General features: G+C 38.3%; 1 protein-coding gene across 21 annotated transcripts in view; it reads right to left on the bottom strand.

Moving 5' to 3' along the window:
* The window catches only part of NEK11 (NIMA related kinase 11), a 261,482-nt gene that overhangs the window by 170,070 nt on the left and 67,670 nt on the right, over window positions 1-23,742 (bottom strand). For all 21 annotated transcript variants that reach the window (XM_072792785.1, XM_072792789.1, XM_072792787.1 and 18 more), the window contains 2 exons: window positions 16,060-16,124; window positions 14,956-15,082 (listed from right to left, as the gene is read on the bottom strand). In XM_072792785.1, coding sequence (XP_072648886.1) covers window positions 14,956-15,082; window positions 16,060-16,124 — 192 coding nt within the window. The remainder of the gene's footprint in view (window positions 1-14,955; window positions 15,083-16,059; window positions 16,125-23,742) is intronic.

A 23,742-nucleotide genomic window follows, 5' to 3' on the forward strand; every position in this document is an offset into this window, starting at 1 on the left:
GAGATTTAAAGAGAGACCAGCTGGAATGCTACAGTGAGAAGAGTTTGCGCATCTATCAAGGTAGGAAGACGGGGAAAAAGAAATAAAGGAACAAAGGCCTCCAAGGGGGAGGGGCCCCGCGAGGAGCCGGGCTGAGGCCGGGGCGAGTGTCCCCAGGACAGGAGAGCCCCGTCCCGGAGGAGCAGGAGCTGCACCAACCTTCCCGGGCGGAAAAGGGCTCGCGGGGAGTTGGAGCAGGACCCAGGAGGGCGGGGATGCCCTCGGGCTCCCGGGGACAGTAACAGCAACTGCGCGCCCAGGAGAGTGCGCCGAGCTCCCTAAGGGCTGCAGCGCGCACGGCGGGACCCGGCGGGACCCGGAGCAGCTGAAGGGGCTCGGGCGGCGGCTCCGCGGAGGGGGCTGCGCGGCCCCGGGAGCAGCTCGGAGGGGCTCGGGCAGAGGAAGAGGCTCCGTGCGGAGGGGCCTGCGCGGTTCCAGGAGCAGCTCGGAGGGGCTCGGGGGCGGCTCCGCGGAGGGGGCTGCGCGGCCCGGGAGCGCGAATCCAGCAGCGCAGGCTCCGGAGCACAGGGCGCCGGGACACAGCCCAGGATCCCGCCTCCCCCGGGACAGGCAGAGGCCGGGAGGGCCCAGGACAGCGAGGACGCTCCTGCCCCAGCTGAGCAGATCAGCGGCCCCGCCCCGGAGCCTCCAGGCCCTGCAGACGGAGTTCCTGCCGGAGCTGAATCCAGGGCTCCAGAGCTGCCCCGCCACTGGGGCTGTTCCTCCTGCGGCCTCACGGGGTAAACAACCCCCACCGAGCCCTGCACCAGGCAGGGGCACAGCAGCTCCCCCAACTGCTAACACCTGAAAATCAGCACAACAGGCCCCTCCCCCAGAACACCAGCTAGACCGACAACTTCCAGGAGAAGCCAAGGGACTTAAAGTACACAGAATCAGAAGATACTCCCCGGTGGTTCTTTTTTTGTTTGTTTGTTTTTGTTTTTGTTTTGTTTTGCTTTTTGATTTGTTTCCTTCCCCCACCCCCTTTTTTTCTCCTTTCTTTTTTTCTCTTTTTCTTCTTTTTTTTTTTTTCGTTTTTTTTTTTTTCTTTTTCTTCCCCTTTTTTTTTCTCTTTCTCTTTTCTTTCCTTCTTTCTCTCCTCTCTTTTTCTCTTTTTCCCAATACAACTTGCTTTTGGCCACTCTGCACTGAGCAAAATGACTAGAAGGAAAACCTCACCTCAAAAGAAAGAATCAGAAACAGTCCTCTCTCCCACAGAGTTACAAAATCTGGATTACAATTCAATGTCAGAAAGCCAATTCAGAAGCACTATTATACAGCTACTGGTGGCTCTAGAAAAAAGTATAAAGGACTCAAGAGACTTCATGACTGCAGAATTTAGAGCTAATCAGGCAGAAATTAAAAATCAATTGAATGAGATGCAATCCAAACTAGAAGTCCTAACGACGAGGGTTAACGAGGTGGAAGAACGAGTGAGTGACCTAGAAGACAAGTTGATAGCAAAGAGGGAAACTGAGGAAAAAAGAGACAAACAATTAAAAGACCATGAAGATAGATTAAGGGAAATAAACGACAGCCTGAGGAAGAAAAACCTACGTTTAATTGGGGTTCCCGAGGGCGCCGAAAGGGACAGAGGGCCAGAATATGTATTTGAACAAATTCTAGCTGAAAACTTTCCTAATCTGGGAAGGGAAACAGGCATTCAGATCCAGGAAATAGAGAGATCCCCCCCTAAAATCAATAAAAACCGTTCAACACCTCGACATTTAATTGTGAAGCTTGCAAATTCCAAAGATAAGGAGAAGATCCTTAAAGCAGCAAGAGACAAGAAATCCCTGACTTTTATGGGGAGGAGTATTAGGGTAACAGCAGACCTCTCCACAGAGACCTGGCAGGCCAGAAAGGGCTGGCAGGATATATTCAGGGTCCTAAATGAGAAGAACATGCAACCAAGAATACTTTATCCAGCAAGGCTCTCATTCAAAATGGAAGGAGAGATAAAGAGCTTCCAAGACAGGCAGCAACTAAAAGAATATGTGACCTCCAAACCAGCTCTGCAAGAAATTTTAAGGGGGACTCTTAAAATTCCCCTTTAAGAAGAAGTTCAGTGGAACAGTCCACAAAAACAAAGACTGAATAGATATCATGATGACACTAAACTCATATCTCTCAATAGTAACTCTGAATGTGAACGGGCTTAATGACCCCATCAAAAGGCGCAGGGTTTCAGACTGGATAAAAAAGCAGGACCCATCTATTTGCTGTCTACAAGAGACTCATTTTAGACAGAAGGACACCTACAGCCTGAAAATAAAAGGTTGGAGAACCATTTACCATTCGAATGGTCCTCAAAAGAAAGCAGGGGTAGCCATCCTTATATCAGATAAACTAAAATTTACCCCAAAGACTGTAGTGAGAGATGAAGAGGGACACTATATCATACTTAAAGGATCTATTCAACAAGAGGACTTAACAATCCTCAATATATATGCTCCGAATGTGGGAGCTGCCAAATATATAAATCAATTATTAACCAAAGTGAAGAAATACTTAGATAATAATACACTTATACTTGGTGACTTCAATCTAGCTCTTTCTATACTCGATAGGTCTTCTAAGCAAAACATCTCCAAAGAAACGAGAGCTTTAAATGATACACTGGACCAGATGGATTTCACAGATATCTACAGAACTTTACATCCAAACTCAACTGAATACACATTCTTCTCAAGCGCACACGGAACTTTCTCCAGAATAGACCACATATTGGGTCACAAATCGGGTCTGAACCGATACCAAAAGATTGGGATTGTCCCCTGCATATTCTCGGACCATAATGCCTTGAAATTAGAACTAAATCACAACAAGAAGTTTGGAAGGACCTCAAACACGTGGAGGTTAAGGACCATCCTGCTAAAAGATAAAAGGGTCAACCAGGAAATTAAGGAAGAATTAAAAAGATTCATGGAAACTAATGAGAATGAAGATACAACCGTTCAAAATCTTTGGGATGCAGCAAAAGCAGTCCTAAGGGGGAAATACATCGCAATACAAGCATCCATTCAAAAACTGGAAAGAACTCAAATACAAAAGCTAACCTTACACATAAAGGAGCTAGAGAAAAAACAGCAAATAGATCCTACACCCAAGAGAAGAAGGGAGTTAATAAAGATTCGAGCAGAACTCAACGAAATCGAGACCAGAAGAACTGTGGAACAGATCAACAGAACCAGGAGTTGGTTCTTTGAAAGAATTAATAAGATAGATAAACCATTAGCCAGCCTTATTAAAAAGAAGAGAGAGAAGACTCAAATTAATAAAATCATGAATGAGAAAGGAGAGATCACTACCAACACCAAGGAAATACAAACGATTTTAAAAACATATTATGAACAGCTATACGCCAATAAATTAGGCAATCTAGAAGAAATGGACGCATTCCTGGAAAGCCACAAACTACCAAAACTGGAACAGGAAGAAATAGAAAACCTGAACAGGCCAATAACCAGGGAGGAAATTGAAGCAGTCATCAAAAACCTCCCAAGACACAAGAGTCCAGGGCCAGATGGCTTCCCAGGAGAATTTTATCAAACGTTTAAAGAAGAAACCATACCTATTCTCCTAAAGCTGTTTGGAAAGATAGAAAGAGATGGAGTACTTCCAAATTCGTTCTATGAAGCCAGCATCACCTTAATTCCAAAGCCAGACAAAGACCCCGCCAAAAAGGAGAATTACAGACCAATATCCCTGATGAACATGGATGCAAAAATTCTCAACAAGATACTGGCCAATAGAATCCAACAGTACATTAAGAAAATTATTCACCATGACCAAGTAGGATTTATCCCTGGGACACAAGGCTGGTTCAACACCCGTAAAACAATCAATGTGATTCATCATATCAGCAAGAGAAAAACCAAGAACCATATGATCCTCTCATTGGATGCAGAGAAAGCATTTGACAAAATACAGCATCCATTCCTGATTAAAACTCTTCAGAGTGTAGGGATAGAGGGAACATTCCTCGACATCTTAAAAGCCATCTATGAAAAGCCCACAGCAAATATCATTCTCAATGGGGAATATCATTCTCTTAGGGGAGCCTTTCCCCTAAGATCAGGAACAAGACAGGGATGTCCACTCTCACCACTGCTATTCAACATAGTACTGGAAGTCCTAGCCTCAGCAATCAGACAACAAAAAGACATTAAAGGCATTCAAATTGGCAAAGAAGAAGTCAAACTCTCTCTCTTCGCCGATGACATGATACTCTACATAGAAAACCCAAAAGTCTCCACCCCAAGATTGCTAGAACTCATACAGCAATTCGGTAGCGTGGCAGGATACAAAATCAATGCCCAGAAGTCAGTGGCATTTCTATACACTAACAATGAGACTGAAGAAAGAGAAATTAAGGAGTCAATCCCATTTACAATTGCACCCAAAAGCATAAGATACCTAGGAATAAACCTCACCAAAGATGTAAAGGATCTATACCCTCAAAACTATAGAACACTTCTGAAAGAAATTGAGGAAGACACAAAGAGATGGAAAAATATTCCATGCTCATGGATTGGCAGAATTAATATTGTGAAAATGTCAATGTTACCCAGGGCAATATACACGTTTAATGCAATCCCTATCAAAATACCATGGACTTTCTTCAGAGAGTTAGAACAAATTATTTTAAGATTTGTGTGGAATCAGAAAAGACCCCGAATAGCCAGGGGAATTTTAAAAAAGAAAACCATATCTGGGGGCATCACAATGCCAGATTTCAGGTTGTACTACAAAGCTGTAGTCATCAAGACAGTGTGGTACTGGCACAAAAACAGACACATAGATCAGTGGAACAGAATAGAGAATCCAGAAGTGGACCCTGAACTTTATGGGCAACTAATATTCGATAAAGGAGGAAAGACTATCCATTGGAAGAAAGACAGTCTCTTCAATAAATGGTGCTGGGAAAATTGGACATCCACATGCAGAAGAATGAAACTAGACCACTCTCTTGCACCATACACAAAGATAAACTCAAAATGGATGAAAGATCTAAATGTGAGACAAGATTCCATCAAAATCCTAGAGAAGAACACAGGCAACACCCTTTTTGAACTCGGCCATAGTAACTTCTTGCAAGATACATCCACAAAGGCAAAAGAAACAAAAGCAAAAATGAACTATTGGGACTTCATCAAGATAAGAAGCTTTTGTACAGCAAAGGATACAGTCAACAAAACTCAAAGACAACCTACAGAATGGGAGAAGATATTTGCAAATGACATATCAGATAAAGGGCTAGTTTCCAAGATCTATAAAGAACTTATTAAACTCAACACCAAAGAAACAAACAATCCAATCATGAAATGGGCAAAAGACATGAACAGAAATCTCACAGAGGAAGACATAGACATGGCCAACATGCATATGAGAAAATGCTCTGCATCACTTGCCATCAGGGAAATACAAATCAAAACTACAATGAGATACCACCTCACACCAGTGAGAATGGGGAAAATTAACAAGGCAGGAAACCACAAATGTTGGAGAGGATGCGGAGAAAAGGGAACCCTCTTACACTGTTGGTGGGAATGTGAACTGGTGCAGCCACTCTGGAAAACTGTGTGGAGGTTCCTCAAACAGTTAAAAATATACCTGCCCTACGACCCAGCAATTGCACTGTTGGGGATTTACCCCAAAGATACAAATGCAATGAAACGCCGGGACACCTGCACCCCGATGTTTCTAGCAGCAATGGCCACTATAGCCAAACTGTGGAAGGAGCCTCGGTGTCCAACGAAAGATGAATGGATAAAGAAGATGTGGTTTATGTATACAATGGAATATTACTCAGCTATTAGAAATGACAAATACCCACCATTTGCTTCAACGTGGATGGAACTGGAGGGTATTATGCTGAGTGAAGTAAGTCAGTCGGAGAAGGACAAACATTATATGTTCTCATTCATTTGGGGAATATAAATAATAGTGAAAGGGAAAATAAGGGAAGGGAGAAGAAATGTGTGGGAAATATCAGAAAGGGAGACAGAACGTAAAGACTGCTAACTCTGGGAAACGAACTAGGGGTGGTAGAAGGGGAGGAGGGCGGGGGGTGGGAGTGAATGGGTGACGGGCACTGGGTATTATTCTGTATGTTAGTAAATTGAACACCAATAAAAAATAAAAAAATAAAAAAAATAAAAAATTAAAAAAAAAAAAAAAGAATAATTATATAAACTTGAACTCATAAATTCCATCCATTTTGAAGATTTTTCTCTTAATTGACTCCCAGGTCTTAAATCTGGCAATGTGAAAGTGAGGAGGTACTTGGGGGGAAAGAAGGGGGCAAGTTGAAAAAACAAAAAAAACAAAAACAAGTGAGACATGCATTTTACTTAGCAGTCTATGATTCGCATTCCTTTCTTTTTTCCAAAATACAGCCAACTGTGAAGAAGTAAGGAAATAAATTCCTAAGTGAGGGAATTTAGCAGGGAAAAGGAAGGCTGGGATCAGGTGCATGTGAAGCAAATTACACCTGAACTGTATAAACTTGCCATCTGTCCACACTGACCAGAACTACCCAAATGATTTCTGAAGCACATGTTGATAATGAATTGCAAATGTAATTCAGACTTTGTCTTGTCTCAAGGTAACTAAATTTACCCTTTGAAATCTGCCCAGACTGCAAAGAGAAACCTAACCCATAGCAATGCATGACTCCAGTGGGTTGGGGCAGCTTTTCTTATCTTCTAGATAATATTTTTATTTTATGTAATTGAGGATCATCCTAATATCCATCTAGAAGAGAGTACACATAACTTAAGCAATTGAATAAATAGAGACTAATAGAAATTTAATAAAAGAATAGTGAGTTTTGCTTTAGTGTGTGGTAACATAAATAAAAGTCTGTACTGAAGTGGAGTTGAGTATCAATATAAACTTTGTCTAAATATAATGAAAGACACTGGATGGCTTGAACTAATACTTCAGGAACAATATTATACAGCAACCATTTTATAAGGGCCTGTCATGTCCCAGAACCTCTACCAGTTCTCCTTGAGCTTTAATAGGCATACAAATCACCCAGGGATATTATTAGCATTTTTATTCTGAATATTTGGGGAAAAGTGGCAGCTACATCAGAAACATAGTTTCTGGATCTTTCTTAAATTTCCATATAAAACAGAGCAGCTAGATAGCAAAACCAAAAACCATGGCCAACACTTTCAACAAAGTTAGGTAGCAAGGTGTCCCTGCAAACCTCAAAGTATAAGGAAGTGAAGACAAACCACAGTTGCCATGCAGCCTGCCCAGCATCAGCATCACCATTTCAAAGCAAAGGGAATCAATGGAATGATGAAGGACCACAAAAAGATAGTAACTTCAAAATAGTCAAAAAGCATTTACTGAAAAGCACAGTGGGCCCGTCTAAAAACAGCAGTTGAAACTGTCATAGGATCTGCTCAATCCAAAAGCTGCTTGAATGCAAGAAAATCCCAGGGTAAGGCCTAAAGGGTCTAGAGCAGTACTCAGGACTATCCAGTGGAATTCTGCAATGTCGGAAATGTTCTATATTTCTATATACAATAACCAGTAGGCCACTGAGCACTTGAAATGTGGATAATGTGTCTGAGGAACTGAATTTTCAAAAGAATATTTAAAAGCAAAGGTGAATGCATTCTTTCCACCATATCATCCCAATATAATATCATGTTTGGGGGAAGACCCATAACATTTTAGAAACAAAGTTTGGGTGAATTTTGTCCTGTTCATACCAGTCTTTCTTTCTTCTTCTTTTTTTTTAATTTTATTCCATTTTTCTTTAAATTTGTATTTTTTTTAAAGACTCTATTTATTTAGTTATGAGAGACATAGAGAGAGAGAGGCAGAGACACAGGCAGAGGGAGAAGCAGGCTCCATGCAGGGAGCCCGACGTGGGACTCTACCCCAAGACTCCAGGATCACACCCTGGGCGGAAGGCAGGGGCTAAACCGCTGAGCCACCCAGGGATCCCCATACCAGTCTTTCTAATTACTTTATTTCACTATTGAGTACAATGTTTGAGAGAAGATCATTGGTTCTCCCTCCCCTGTGGTGGTTCCATACCCTCCACAACATAAGAATTTGGCCAGTGGGAGAACTGAAGATGGGAGCAACACCAATGGAAGAAAAGAGAACAGGGAGATCACAGTGTGGCTGAGGAGAAAATAAAAGGGAAAGGGTTTGTTTTCTTGCATCTTTAGCTACTCCTGGGGTCACAATCACAGATTCCATATAAACTATAAGGTTTGGGAAATGAACATGGACAGTGTTCAAAGTTGGAAGGAAAAGGTAAGTTATCAATAGAAACAATGGTCAAAGTATCCTTCCACAGTGAAGTGTTATTCACTCAGCTACTCCATAATGGCTGGATGTGGCAACAACCTGTACTGCTTCACACTTCGGTTGAATGGCTGTGCTCCAACTGCTTTAATCATCTCTGATAGTTTCCATGGGTTCTTTTAGGATGGGCAGAGTATCAGAAGTAGTAGAAGGTATAAACTTAATAGAAGGCCTGCCTATCTTCCTTCTTTAGTCTCCCCCAACTTCTCCCTGTCCCAGTCTGTTGTCTTTCCACTGTTTAACAGAGGGAAAATAAATAAATAAAAAATCTCTAATTCCAACAATAAGGCCTTGGAGAGAATAGTTCCAAAATGGCATCTTGAGGAGCTCAGCAGACATGCTCCCTAGCAAAACAACTATAATTGGTGAAAATTACCGAAACCCCCAACAATTTAAAGTCACTGAAAATTGTCTTGAGGACATAAGGTAAATGAAGAAACATTTATATAAGAAAATCTACTAATTCTCAGTAAAAACATGAGTTTGTGGCACTTAGGCACTCCTCTAGGTCAATGTGACAAAAATCTCACTCTGAGCAAGTGTGGCCAATATGATGGGGTTCTCCCTTTATTCAGAACCTGTCATGGGCTTGGATATCTCTCCAGGAAGGGCGGGCTTCCAGCATCTCTCATCTCCTCAGCTCTGTATTATAGAGATTCAATTTCACATAATTGCAACCAACATGTTAAGAGTTCCTTTCCTCTATCTAGTCCCTATTGGTAGAATGGAAACTCCATCTCAGGGACAGCAGGCAGACAATAGTGGGGCCCTGATCACTGATCACCTTTGACCCAGCTTTCTCACAGGTTGGAGGTTCCATGCTAGGAGACACAAACTAGGAAGAGAGGCTACTGCCCCTGGTTGGTACCCTGCTCATGAGCAGGACTGTCACTCTAAGTTGGCCATGTCCCTGCCTCCTGACCAGTGCTCAGAGATTTTGCCCAGGGCTAAGGCAGGCTATAACAAAGATGCTAATTTGATTTGGAGTCTCTCCCCAAAGAGACTAATTTGATTTGGAAAGGAGCATAGGAAATTCAAGCCTAAACTCCAGCTCTCAGAAACAGTGAAGATTTTGCTGGCAAGCAATTAGAGGAGATTGGTAGCTCCATGAGTACAATAAGCTAAACCATAGGCTAGCAACATTATCAGAGAAAATCAGGGAAAGAGACAGCAAAGAGTAGCCAAATTTTAAACCTTAAGGACTGGCCTCAAAAACTACATTTGCAAAGAGGCTCAAACTTAATTGAAAGAGATTGGAGAGCAATGCATGCCTTAAGGTATTGTTGAAAATAATAAAGTAATGAGCTGGCAATTAGTAAAAGCTAACAAGTGGGTATAATACCAGCAGAACCAGCTCAACAGAGAGAACAGGGAAAGGGACAGACAACCTTCCTAAAACCATTATCATCCCAAGGCTAACTGTGCATGTGCCCAAGACTATTCTCTTAGGATCAACACTGGAGGTTTCACACTAAAAGGGAAATAGGTTTCACTAGAATAGTCAGGCATGTCATTAAATGAATAAAGAAACAAATAATAGCAAGCCCCAGAGAGGTGGGAGGAGTAGAAGAAAATAGTGTTTAGAGTTGATAAAATATATTGTCTAAAATGTCCAGCTTTTACCAATTATGAGATAAAGAAACAGGAAAATACCTATTCACAGTGGGGAATGACACAAAACAGAAACTACCTGAGAGGTCTCAGATGTCAGTTTTAACAGACAAAGACTTCCAAGCATCCTTATAAATAAGTTTAAAGAACTAAAAGAAAAAATGTTTAAATAAGTAAGTATGACATAAATGCACATCAAATGGAGAATATCAAGAAAAATATAGACATTATTTTAGAAGCACCAAACAGAAATTCTAGAGTTGAAAAATACAGTAACTGAAATTAAAAATTCACCAAGACTTTAACTAGCAAAAGACTCAATGAACTTGAAGCTAGATTGACAAATATTATACAATCTAAAAAACCGAGAGAAAAAATGAAGAATGACATTTAGAGAAATGTCGGAGACCAGGAAGCACAGTAACATGTGTATAATGGGAGTACCAAAAGGCAAGGAGACAGAGAAAAGAGAAGAAAAAAATACTCAAAGAAACAATAGTTGAAAACTTTTCAAATTTGATGAAATACATTAATCTACATGTCCAAGAAGCTCTGCTCTGGGTAGGATAAATTCAAAACCACACCCAGATACATTGTGCCCTAAAAATGCTTAAAGACAAAAACAAAGAAAACCTTCAAATAAAAATTAAACAATGTTTAATAAACATTATTGGTTGAAAACTTATTGTGTACAAGTATGGAATACTATGCAAACATTTAAATAAGTAGCTATATTTTGTTAATGCAGTATAATATTTCCTTTGCAAGTGAAAAAATCAGGTTGTAAAATATATATATATATATATATATATATATATATATATATATATATATAGTATGCCTTTTTTATAGTAACACATTTATATAGATATATAAAGCACATTACCTGTCAATCACAGAGCACTCCATAGACAGTAGCAATTCTGATTCTGTTGCTGCAGTTGTATTGTGACCTTCATAATACTAACCAGACTAGATATTGTCTCAGATTTTGTATCAGTCATTTCATTCTAGTCTTGAGAAAATATATTAACACCCAAATCTACTGCACTTGACTGAGATGTTTTCCTACCTCAGCTTCTGTTTAGTGAAAATAAACAACAATGACACCAGTTCTCACTGCCTAAGAAGGCATACCCTGCCCAACAGCTTAGTTGTAGATCCACACAAGAATTTCTCAGACCATGGGAAGGGGAAAGAAATGGGCTCTCTCACTCCAGAGCTTCCTTCACCAATATGGGGCTGTTGGCTGCCAGCTACTTGTAGGTCTCACATTAGCTACAAAAACTGCTGCCAAATGACCTGTATTTCTCTTTCCTAAATCTTTCACTTGGAAAATAGGCTTGTTTTCCACCTTGCTCCCTTTCCCTGTCCAGGAAATGATCTCTTGTGAGAATAATTTCTTAGTTCTGGGAGGTCAGGTGGGTGCTAGTTCCTCTCTGTTGTTTTTTTTTTTTTTTTCCTACCTATAGCTAAACCTTGTCTGACATTCCGCCCAACATCACTAAAGTCTGACTCCAGTGTTGAGTGTGAACTAGACTCCTACATTGTTCCTTATGTAACCAACCCTTGAACCAGATCTCAGGATTTTGCAAATCCTGAGAGCTTCACAGTATACTGATACCCCTTCTTTTCCCTTTCCCTTCACTTAAATCACCCAAAGAATATAGGACCACAAGATCAAAAAACCATCTGGTTGACCTCTCACAACAAGATAGATAAGACCAATAATGAAATATTCTGTTTCTTTTCTGTTTAAATAGCAGCATTATTCTAATAGTATTGTCCTTTGTTTGTTTCTCCTACCAAAATAATAAATTCTAACCATTCATAATTTAAATCAATTTAAAGAGCCGGCCTAGGAACCTAATTCATACATTATATTTTTCTTTTGAGGGAAAAAGTGTTTAGCAATTGCTTATATAAATCAGCAGTATTCAAAGTATTGTCCTTAATGAACCTAATTATCCTAACTTTCCGAATAAGTGTTTATAAACTTTTGGAACTTAAGCTACTTTTAAGAGAGGGATTTATCTGTACTTTATTGCTATAAATAAATGAATCCCAAAAGGTTTAACAGATTGCAGAAAGAGAATAAGGTTACAATTGGCAAACATAAACAGATGAAATATAATTAGTATTATACCAATTCTTCATTAAGTGTTAGAAATATAATATGTACAGCTATTAGTGCTAAAACAAAACACCTGTCAATTATTCACAAGTGTTTCCAATTGTAAGAAAATATTCCACAGTAAACAGATGCAACACACTGAGATTCAGAAAAAAAATTCTCAACCCCAGTCAATCTAATTTTTCTAAAAGTGTCTCCCAAAGATTACTCATCACACTTAAGTATCTGCCACTATAATTAATAGTTCTCTGTTATTCTTTCCACTTTAGGTTCAGCAATAGAAATTTCATTACTAGATAAGCCCGTTTTGATTCAGATACAACCAAGGTAATTACTACATTCATAATAAGGTGGTTATTTGAGGTCAGGACAATGATAAATCCTTAGCTTATACTTGCTGAACAGTTAATAATCTCTGCAAGGAGAGCTCACCTAATGCTCACACAAAATATATTAAAGTTCTCCTGCATTTTTATATTTGGGAGGTTTTAGATTTCTTAAGTTTTGCCTGAGTCAGATATTATTTTTATAAACCTAAAACATTACAGCAATACTATTCTTATTATTCTGTTATTTCTATAATTCTGATATTCCTGATAATTCCTATATTCTTTATGACAGTCCTATAATTCCCATATTATAAATATTGCTGTAATTTTTTATGCAATACTAGCAGCAGCTTTTTTTTAAAAAAAAGGACTATGATAGACACAACTGAGACAAAAAGATCATATACTTTACTCCTCTGTTTGTGGGTATTGGTCCCCAAGTTTCTGAGGAGACACGTCTGATTTGGCAAGCAGATGTAGATACCTGCTCAAAAAAGCCAACTTTATTGCTACATGTAATTCCAAAGGCTTAACAGTGGGCTTCATAAATTAATTTATTCTTAATTCAAATGATATGATGTAAACATCTTTCTGGCCTAGCATGTAATTTTAATCATGAATAAATTATATATTTTAATCTATTTTTTTTATTTTCGGAAGATATTTATTTATTTATTTATTTATTTATTTATTTATTTATTTATTTATGAGAGAGAGAGAGAGAGCGCGCCAGGGGGTAGGGCAGAGGGAAAGGGATTAGCAGACTCCCAGCTGAGCAGGAAGCCCAATGCAGAGCCCCATCCCAGGATCCTGGGATCCTGACCTGAGCTGAAGGCAGATGCGTAACCTGAAGGAGCCACCCAAGCACCCCTAAATCTTTTTTTTTAAGATTTTATTTATTTATTCATGAGAGATACAGAGATAGAGGCAGAGATGCAGGCAGAGGGAGAAGCAAGCTCCATGCAAGGAGCCCAATGTGGGACTTGATCTGGGGACTGCGGGATCATGCCCTGAACCAAAGGCAGACGCTCAACCACTGAGCCACCCAGGCATCCCACCCCTAATCTATTTTTAAATGTCCATAATAATAAAAAAATTAAGTATACAAAGAAATATAAATATGTAACTCAAATCCAATCCAAAGCCCAAGAGTGATCTCAAACTGAAGAAAGCACTCTAAAAGGAGCAAGAAGACTTTTCTATGGGGGCAGGAATGCTATTATTTTTTATTTTTATACCCTAAGGGCTATTACACAGTCATAGGCAAATAGTAGATGCTCAATAAGGCAAAATTTAAAGAAACTCATTCCCCCAAACATACCATTGTGGGTTTTGTCTACTATTTTGGTTTTGGCTTTTTGGGAGGGCATTAGGGGAAGGTTATGATAGAGAAAATAGGGTAGGTAATTTGGAAAAGACCATCAGGGTAGAAACAGGCTAACAATGAAAAAAAAAAAAAAAACCAACAACACTGAAGAACCCAGAAATGAATAATCACAAGAGTGAATTGAAAGGACAAAATGGATTGCTATCTGCCATAGCCAGACTAATGTTGACAGTGTTCTCTCCAACTTGGCAGGCACCAGGACAAGAACATGAGTGACGACCCTTATGAAAATCCAAAGGCATATCCTCTGTTGTGCTTACTTTTCCCTAACCACAGGAAAGGTAACTTTCAACTTTATCCTCTTTAGAGGAATGAAGCAGACATAATCTTTCACATCGCTCATCTTTGAAAGCTCAGAACTACTTCAGTTGATTTGCATACAATAATTATTTACTTAATTAACAGGCTCTCAGCTAGACTGTCCTTTCAACCCTTAACAAGCCGAAAATTATATGATTCCTCTTCAAAGGAGAAGAGATTTTCCCTAAATAGGATCTATTGCTAACAATAGAATACAATTTTCCACATGGCTTCTGCACTGAGATGTAAACTGGTTCCATGACAAGGAATGAGAAATTCCTTTGGTATGAGAGCTCAGATAAATGGAGAAATCTCAGATGCATCCACCATTGAAAACCTATAATTTTTTAAATTGGAGTTTATTCTTAAATGCTAATATCTTCAATAAAAATTTGTATAAGCAACAGGAAGAAAAAAATAAAACCATACATTCCCCACAGAAATGGAAGTTAATCTTAAATAAATAAAAGCACAGTGCTTAGGATTACAAGTACTTTATTTAATAGGCCAGCAGAAACCTATCAACATTTAGTGTTTATGATACATTAAGAACTTTCCCTTGTGGCTCAGGAGGAAAAAAAATACAAACCAACCAATTAATCTACAAATAAAGAGAATTTTTGAAATCAATATAATGGAAATAATCAAGTTCCAAATCCAAAAAACTCTCCTTTACTCTGGTCAAAGAATGACTCATCCTTCAAAAGGATAAAATGAGTGGATGGAGCAAGTAAATGAGCCTAAAAACAAAACGCATTGTTCTCAGTGCAGCAGATGTATACATCATCTGGACTAGCCCGCTGCCCACTCACCAGATGTCCGACTTTGTGTTGTAGCCTTGGTGTTTCAGAGCCTCCGGACTCATGTAATGTGGAGTTCCTGTTAAAGTGGTAGCTAGATCACAGGATCCCATTAGGAGTCGAGAAACTCCAAAATCTCCTTTTTAAAAAAAATGTCATTTTTATGAATACTTTAAAATGATGAAAATCAGTCCAGAAACTAACAACTGTCTAATTTGACAATTTTAATATGCTATGACTCATACCATTTTAAAGGGAAAGAAAAGAAAAATGATATATTTTAAATTATACAATGTTGGCGAATAGCATTAAAAACATAGATCTTATAGGAGAAGGAAGACTGAGCCAGGAAAGTGAATTATGTAAGCTAAAGCTTTTTATTTCTGGAATTATGGAGAACCAACAACTTGAAACAAAAAGCTATTTATTTCAGGTCTGCCTAACAACAACAAAAAAAGATTCTAGAAGGCTGAATATAAGGATTTGCTATTTCATCCAAGGGGGTAGAGTTCATCCTTCATTTACAATAAAGAAAAAATTTCAAGTAAAAGACCTGAGACTTTTCAAGAACATGACTATAAATATTTGAATCCATTAGCTTCTCTTTACTCCTCTAGTTTAACTAGCTACATGCTTTTAGGCTTTCCCTCTCTAAGGACATCTTACAGGAAGAATAAACAATCCAGTAACTGTTATGAGTGGAGGTACAGTTCTAATGAAGAACTAAAAATTAACAAATCCATGATACTAATATTTTATTATCCATGATCACTGCTAATTGCTTGCAATAAAACAAGTGGGAAACCTGCGCTAATTAATCAAGCTAGTAAGACAACTCTACTTGCAAAGTGTCTGGCATGGAGTAGGAACTCAGAAATTATTAGTTCAATCTATGAAGTACGTAGCAAATGTCTTACACTTCAATTTATATCAGATACTCTGAAACAAAATAATTGGGTTTTGTTGGCTCCAACCAGGTAGAAACAAAAGTTTCAGAAGTTAAAATACACCAGTGATTAACACTTCTAGGTACTATATCGCTCAATGCTATATACTTGATAACACCTAGAATATATTCTCCCACGTTTCTGGAACACATATGTTTTAAAATCATACCAATTTTAAGCAGATTGTTTTTCAGAAATATATTCTTCGATTTCAAGTCTCGATGAAGTATCTTCCTACAAAAAAGCAAAAAAAGGACATAAAATTTCATGCAAAATATAAAACTTTTTATTTTTATGTATGGGTATATGTGAACTGGTAAGTACACAGTCCCATGGATATATCTTTCAGTGTTTAAAAGCCGCATATCCACAGGATTTTCTAATTCCCCCTAAGGAAATAGGAGTTTAAAAAAAAAAAAGTTTAAAAATCAGAAGAACATGTAGTTGGGAAAAGAGTGATGCAGTTTACACTATTTCAATAGGCCAAATTTTATTATGTTTCATGATATAGTACTGTACCTACTAATTATACACTCGGTTGATAGATCAGTTATCATAAAGCTTTGTAATCTATTATATATAATCTATTACATATTATATATTATATATAAATATGTATTATATGTTAAATGTATTTCTATAATATATTCTTATAGAACATATATAGTTATATGTTCTATAAATATGTTATAACCTATTACATAACTATTAACTCCAAATGTTCAGTTTTTATGCATTTGCAGATATAATAATGTTGATGATGATATTTAATGATAGATAACATGTATAAGCCAGCAATATAAATTACGTCGGTTAAGACTTTTGTTTCTGGAATTACAGAGAACTGGACAACTTGAAAATGTTTACCTAAAAAACACCAAAAAATGTGGAATAAAGTATACAAATATCTTTACATATGCACACTGAAGCTTACAAGAAAATGAAGCAAATCCCTGAGGATATTTATTTATTTATTTATTTATTTATTTATTTATTTATTTATTTATTTATGCTAGACAGAGAGAGAGAGAGAGAGAGAGGCAAAGACACAGGAGGAGGGAGAAGCAGGCTCCATGCTGGGAGCCTGACGTGGGACCTCGATCCTGGAACTCCAGGATCAAGCTCTGGGTCAAAGGCAGGCGCTAAACCGCTGAGCCACCCAGGGATCCTCCCTGAGGATTTATACAAACAGAAAACTGAAAATCAGAGTAGGCTGTAGGTACTGATTTCTCAGCTGCCCTAGGGGGTTGTGCTGAGCCCAGTAACCAATGGACTGGATTTAATGGTCTCACAGAAACAAGAGTCAAGACCTTGAGCCCATGTAATGTGAAGAATTGGAATATATAGATATAAATGTTGGATTCCCATATGTGGTTCGTACCTTAACTGAAAGAATGACCTAAGAAACACTCACTCACACGTAAACAAAATGACAGGAAAGTTGATCTGTATAGGTCTGAACTACTGAGCAGAGAAAAAAAATCTCTCTCTTCTTATTCCCTAACCATATCTCTCTGCTCACTCACATTTGGGAGTCAAATATGCAATAGCTGTATGGCCTCAGAAGTCCCAAGCCAAGAAATTAACATAAAAATTGGTTCTCAACTGCTTATACCCTCTTGGGGCATCTGGCAGAAACAGATGCAAACTAAGAGTCAGCAGATAACACACAGTGAAATTACACTCCTGAGATTTTCAGATAATCTAAAAGGATTCAAACAATAAAATAAGTATATTTTAAGAGATTAAAATCATAAAATAAGGAAAGAGAACATCAGATAGAAAAAGGATACTCTCCAAAAAAAGAGAATGCTGAGGTGAAAAACAACCAAATAGAACTTCTAGGGGGAAAAGTGATTAAAATTTTAAAAATGCAAGAATAAAACCTTAGCTTCTAACTATGATGGAGTAAACTCATTTCACATCAAATCTCCCACTTTCCATGGCTGTACAGAGGACACCAAAAAATTTGAACAATGTATAATCTGAGTAAGATTCAGAAAAACAACAACAGGTCTTTGAAGATATCAGAGATCAGCTAAGGCAAACTAGGACAGGCAAGATTTGAGGAGCCAAGACCCTGGAAAGAAAGGAAATTCTCTGAGCTGAGCCAAACACTACATGGTGTGTTCCTCTCAGGGCAGTCGACAGAAGGAGAATTCCCTGACCTCGAGCTTGCAGCACTTTTCCTGGGTTCAGAGTACAAAAACTACAGTTCAGAGCTACAAAGGCAGCCAGGACTCGAGGGGAAAATTTTCCAGCAAAAAAGGGAACAAAAGAGAAGTGAGTCTGACATGCTACATGGCTTGTACTCCTGGGGCACTTACTGAATCCTATGTTATTCAGGGGGAGACATTAAGGAGAGGGCGGCTGCTAAGAGGTTAGAAACTAAGCAGAGCTTTTAGGAGATTCACAAAGATGAAAGAGTCTTGGAAACCCTCAAAGGCTATTTCTCAGGTATAAAGGCAAACCGGAACTAGACCAGCCTTCACAAAATCTGAAAACAGCCTTAAACCAACTCAGTCCCTGATTGATTCAAGGTGATCTACCCTAACTATAACTACCACTCAGAAAAAAATTAGATCCTCCAGAAGAAGAGTGTTATCACCCAATATCTCTCGACTATTTCATATATATTGCCCACCATTCACTCAAAAACCAGAAAAAGAAAGCAGAGAAAGGAGAAAAAGGCGTGTAACAAAATACAATGGTAGGAATACATTCCATATACTGTTACTCACAGTGGACTAAAATCATGAATTAAAACACAGAGAAAAAGGACTGTTATAAAGAACACACACACACACACACACACACACACACACACACACACACAAAAACCCACATAAGGACACTGGTTGATAGCAAGAGGATTGAAAAGATATTCCAGGCAAAAGAAAGTTGGTAAAAAGCAGTATGAGGTAAATTAAGGATAAATAGTATCACTACAGGGGCACCTGGGTAGTTCAGTTGGTTAAGCAACCAACTCTTGATTTTGGCTCAAGTCATGATCTCAGGGTTATTGAGATCAAGCTTGGTTGGGGCTCGGCTGGGACTCCACACAGGGCATGGACCCTGCCTGAGGTTCTTTTTCTTCCTCTCCCTCTCCTCACCTGCATTTCGCCACCCTACACATGCAGAGGCACTCTCTCTCTCCCCAATCACAAAAAAAAAAAAAAAAAATGGAGGAGGGTATCACTACAAAATGAATAAATCAATAATTTATTGGGTATTTATTTATTTGTTTGTTTGTTTGTTTATTTTGAGATGGGGAAGAGGGAAAGAGAGAATCTTAAGCAGGCTTCACACCCAGGGCTCAATCTCATGAACTTGAGATCATGACTTGAGCAAAGTCCAGAGTTGCACACTTAACCAGCTGAGCCACCCAGGTGCCCCTACTGGGAAAATTTTTAAATTCTGTACTTGTGTGCAACTTATGATAGAAGTTTAAATACATTATGAAAAATTAATAAAATTTAAGGAGAAATTGACAAATCCACATAGTGGGAAGTTTAACATATTTCCCTCAGTGATTTATAAATTCAGTAGACAAAAAAATTAATAAGGATATAGATTTTAGTAAGACAATTATAGATTTGAAAAACACAATTAGCTTGAGCTAATACACATAAATTGAGTATTTCATCAAAAAAACTTAAAAATGCATGTTCTAAAAATGCATGTAATATCTTCAAAAATCAATATACAAGCATCAACAGATTACAAAGAATCAGTATCATACAGTTCACTCATAGCACACATATGGTTCAATGAAGTTACATTAGAACTCTATCAGGTGCTTAGAACAGTGCCAGGCATTGGCAGTGACTGATCAAGACAGACACAGTCTCTGAGTTTATGAAGTTTTCTGGCAAGGCAAATAGGCAGAAAACAACTAAATGAGTATATATATATATATATATAATGATGTCAGCTAACATAATGTTATTAAAATATAGCGAGAAAGGGGATAGATGCAGGGTAGGGAGATGTTAGTTTATAGATCAGGTGGTCAGGGAAGGCCTTAGAGAAAGTGACATTGGAACAGAGATGTGAATGAAGCTATGGAATGGTTGTAGTCATTGTTACTGTTACCGCTCAGATTTTATTGTTATTGCTACCACCAATATATCAAAAGGGAAGTTGGGTGAGGCTATCAAGCAGAAATGAATGATGAATTACAGGGAATGGTTTAAATTACATCATCCTTCCCCCTCACTCTTCCACATCCCACTCCCTGTTCAAGACCCTCCTGGACCCCTACTGTTGGCTGAATCAAGAACAGCTTCACATTTGGAGTCTTCCATTTCCAGCCTCCTCTTCCACCTATTTATTCACACACACAAAAAAATCTAATGAAAGAATAAACATTTAGTTATATATTTGAAGTACCCTTTAAAAGGGAAAAAACTCAAGAATAACTATAAGCCAAGAAAATATGGGCTAAGAAATTGTCACATCTCTGCTGAAGCCAACAAGGCACTTGCTTTATCTTAAATACAGCACACATGCTTCTTCCTTCATGTCACTGCTCATATTAAAATGCCTTCCTCTTTCATCTCTGCCTCTCAGAATCCTGTCTGTCCTTCAGGAATGTATTGGATACAAACGTCATGTACCTCCTTGGAATCCTTGATTATCCCCTTCCTTCCAAAGACACTGGTACTGGAGGCCAATTAGTCACTTGTCTGGGGATGCCAGACCCTCAGGTTCCTGCCACATCTGGACTAGGATGAAATACCACATTGCAGGACATGGAATCAAGCATACCAATTGGCAATGTAAGTAACTAGATGACAACCTAAACGTGCAAGGGAGTTAATTCCTTTGGAATAGGAGACAAGAGGAGAAAGAAGCTAGGCAAATAGTTTTTCTTTTTCTCCCCAAGACATGCTACCCATGTGCCTATAAGCCATATGAATATCCCTGCCAAGCAACCTGCTATTGTCTTTCTCCAGCTCTTTGTGAATTGACGGCCAATACAGTAACACATAATTCTCTGCTTCACATCCTCACCTCCGTTCAATCTGTCCTCACTTTCATTAACCTGGGTCTACACCATCCAAGGCAGGTTTCAATCCTTGCCCTGGAGTGTTTCCTAGAGGCCCAACCTTAGGAAAGGATTCCACTATATATATCACTTTCTGCTAATTCTTAACCACCATTCCTTCTTCTATCAGCAAGTTAGATATACTCTCCTACTTCTGTTCTTCTTTTCACATCATATTCTACAATTGACCAATCATGCTTGCTAAATTATAAGCTCTACAAGATCTGTATTCTACCTGACTATATTATTCCTGTAACCTATAAACATTTAATTAAACTGGTAGGTTAAACTTGATTGAATCCTTGGGTTTACATGTGCCTGAACTTTTCAAACCATTTTTGATTGGCATTTTTCCAAAATGGACTATATAATTCCCCGACTTCACAACAAAGGATATTTTTTAACAATTCATGATTATAATACACATCAATTGCTATGGTATATCGACAAGCCTATATAGGAGACCCAAATTTGAGAGCAGTATCCCTGAGACTCAAGCTGGGAACAGGGACGTGGCTTTATAAAATTAAAATCTGCTCTTGAACCCCTAACTTAAAAGCTTTCCATGGGTCTGCACTGCTTCCAGAATAGAATGTTAAATCCTATATGTGACCTATGAGAAACTAAAGACCTGGCTATACTGATGCCTCCAGAAGCCTTGGCAAAATCTCAGGCCAAGGATGTATAATTTTTTCTTCTTCCACACTGTTCTTTACTCATGGTAGAGGCTCAATAAATGTACATTAATTTTAGAAACATTATCCTTTGAACAAAAATGAGTACCATCTTGTGGGGCTCATTTATTAATCTGAAAAAACAATTAATGAGTGCCAACTACATGCTATGTGCTATATACTACATAACGTGAAAAATATAACAATTCTTAAGACAAGGCCATGTATCCCATAATGCTTACAATCAAGTTGGGACATAAAGGAAAAGTATACAAATAACTATAAAAGATGGCAAAAGGGAACCCAGTTCTTATCACTTTATTAAAAATTATTTATAATTATAGTTACCAATATAGACATTCACATTCAGAAGCAAACTTCTCTTCAAACAAATGCCTGCTCCTGAATATACATGCCCACAAAATTGTACTGGTATCCGTTAATGCTAGAAATATCAGTTAAAAAAATAATTGATTTTTTACTATTACAATTAGTGGTAATACAGGTGTAACAATGTTACCTTGGTACAGTGGTCAGACCTCAGCCATCCAGAGTGAAACTGTAAATCATGACTGAGGAGCAGCACCAAAGAAAAGCCATTCAGTAAGTCCATTTACTTTACTTCATGGAAACAAATGGCCATACGTTCTAACAGGGAATGCTATTAGAATTGTACATAAAGCGAAGAATTGAGAATGATGAGTTTCCTCTAATTCAAAATAATCTTTATCTCCTAAAGGCTTCAGAGAATTAGAGGGGAATAAGGAATGTTTTCAAGAGTGGAGAGGAAAGGGAAGAATAAAAGTGGACAACACAGGTCTGGGCCAGTTCTTTTCAGGGCAAATAAATAACCCCCAGTTCTTACCTAAAGTGCTATGCTACTTGCCCTTACCTACCGGACTGAGGAGGGCCCAGCCTCCCCAGGACTCATGGGGTTCTGTTATCAAGGGAAAAAAGCAGGAGAATGGTCATTGTGTAGGTGCCCAACAGTTCCTGCAATACCAAGAGAACCACAAGAGTGAGCATAGAAGAGGCCAAATTTTATTTAACCCTCTATTTGTTACATATAATTGTTTTGCCTTAAATCTTTAAGTAGCCAACATCATACTTACACAGAGCCCAGCTCTAGATGTTATGGGAATATAAATTAATGAACAAGCCCCACTAGATGGTATTCATCTTTGTGCCAAGGATAGTGCTTTAAAAATCAACATATATTTATTGAGCGTTTACCATGAGTAAAACAGAACTATCATACTTTGTAGGGTCAAACAGACCCCAAAAGACTCTGTTCCTACTCCTAGGCTGTGTTACCTTGGACAAATTATCTAGCCTCTCCAAGTCTTGATTTTCTCATCCCTCTTCAGTCCAGTAGGTAAGGGCAATGAGGAGGGAAGGGAGTAAATTTGGAGGGTATTATAGGAAATGTACTGAGGTAATTTCTTTTTCCCTTTAAGGGTGACCAGTTTAGGTATGTGGTATGACCAAATTCTGGCCAATGTCAAAGCATAATTTTCAAAAAGGTAAAAAGGTAAAATTATGAATATCATGAAAATATAAAATAAACATGTCACAGATTTTTCACTAATTGATGAAGGATGTAGACATAAGGATGTAGCAAATGGCCTGATGCAGGAGATGGAGGCAGGAGCTCTGCTGTGTACTTGAGCACAACTGTCTTCTAATGTTAGCTGGTCACTTATCTCTCAGGCCTCAGGAAACTTAGAAATGAGAGAACCTATCACTCCTAGAGACATGGTAATGGGACATAGGAAGTAACAGATGAAGGGCTACTATGAGCTCTTTAGAAGAAAGGTTTTATATAAATTGTCTGTATTATTAGTCACCTTATTATTTCTCAGATTTGATTTTTTAAAAGATTTTATTTATTTATTCATGAGAGACACATGATTAATGATTCATTAATCAATGAGGAAACTAGTAAGATGTTAAAACAGAGTCAAAGAATCTTTGACAAGCTAAAGTATTTATAAGAGGATAGCTAGGTTAGGTACAAAATTGGATAGTAGCCAACAGGGCCATAAATCAGATCCCCAGAGTTATCTGATCTATTCCAACGAACAAAAAATATTTGCATCTCTTCTAGACAAAAATATTCAAGTTAATC

This window comes from Canis lupus, chromosome 22 (assembly GCF_048164855.1).
Source record: "Canis lupus baileyi chromosome 22, mCanLup2.hap1, whole genome shotgun sequence".
NCBI classification, from domain to species: Eukaryota; Metazoa; Chordata; class Mammalia; order Carnivora; family Canidae; genus Canis; species Canis lupus.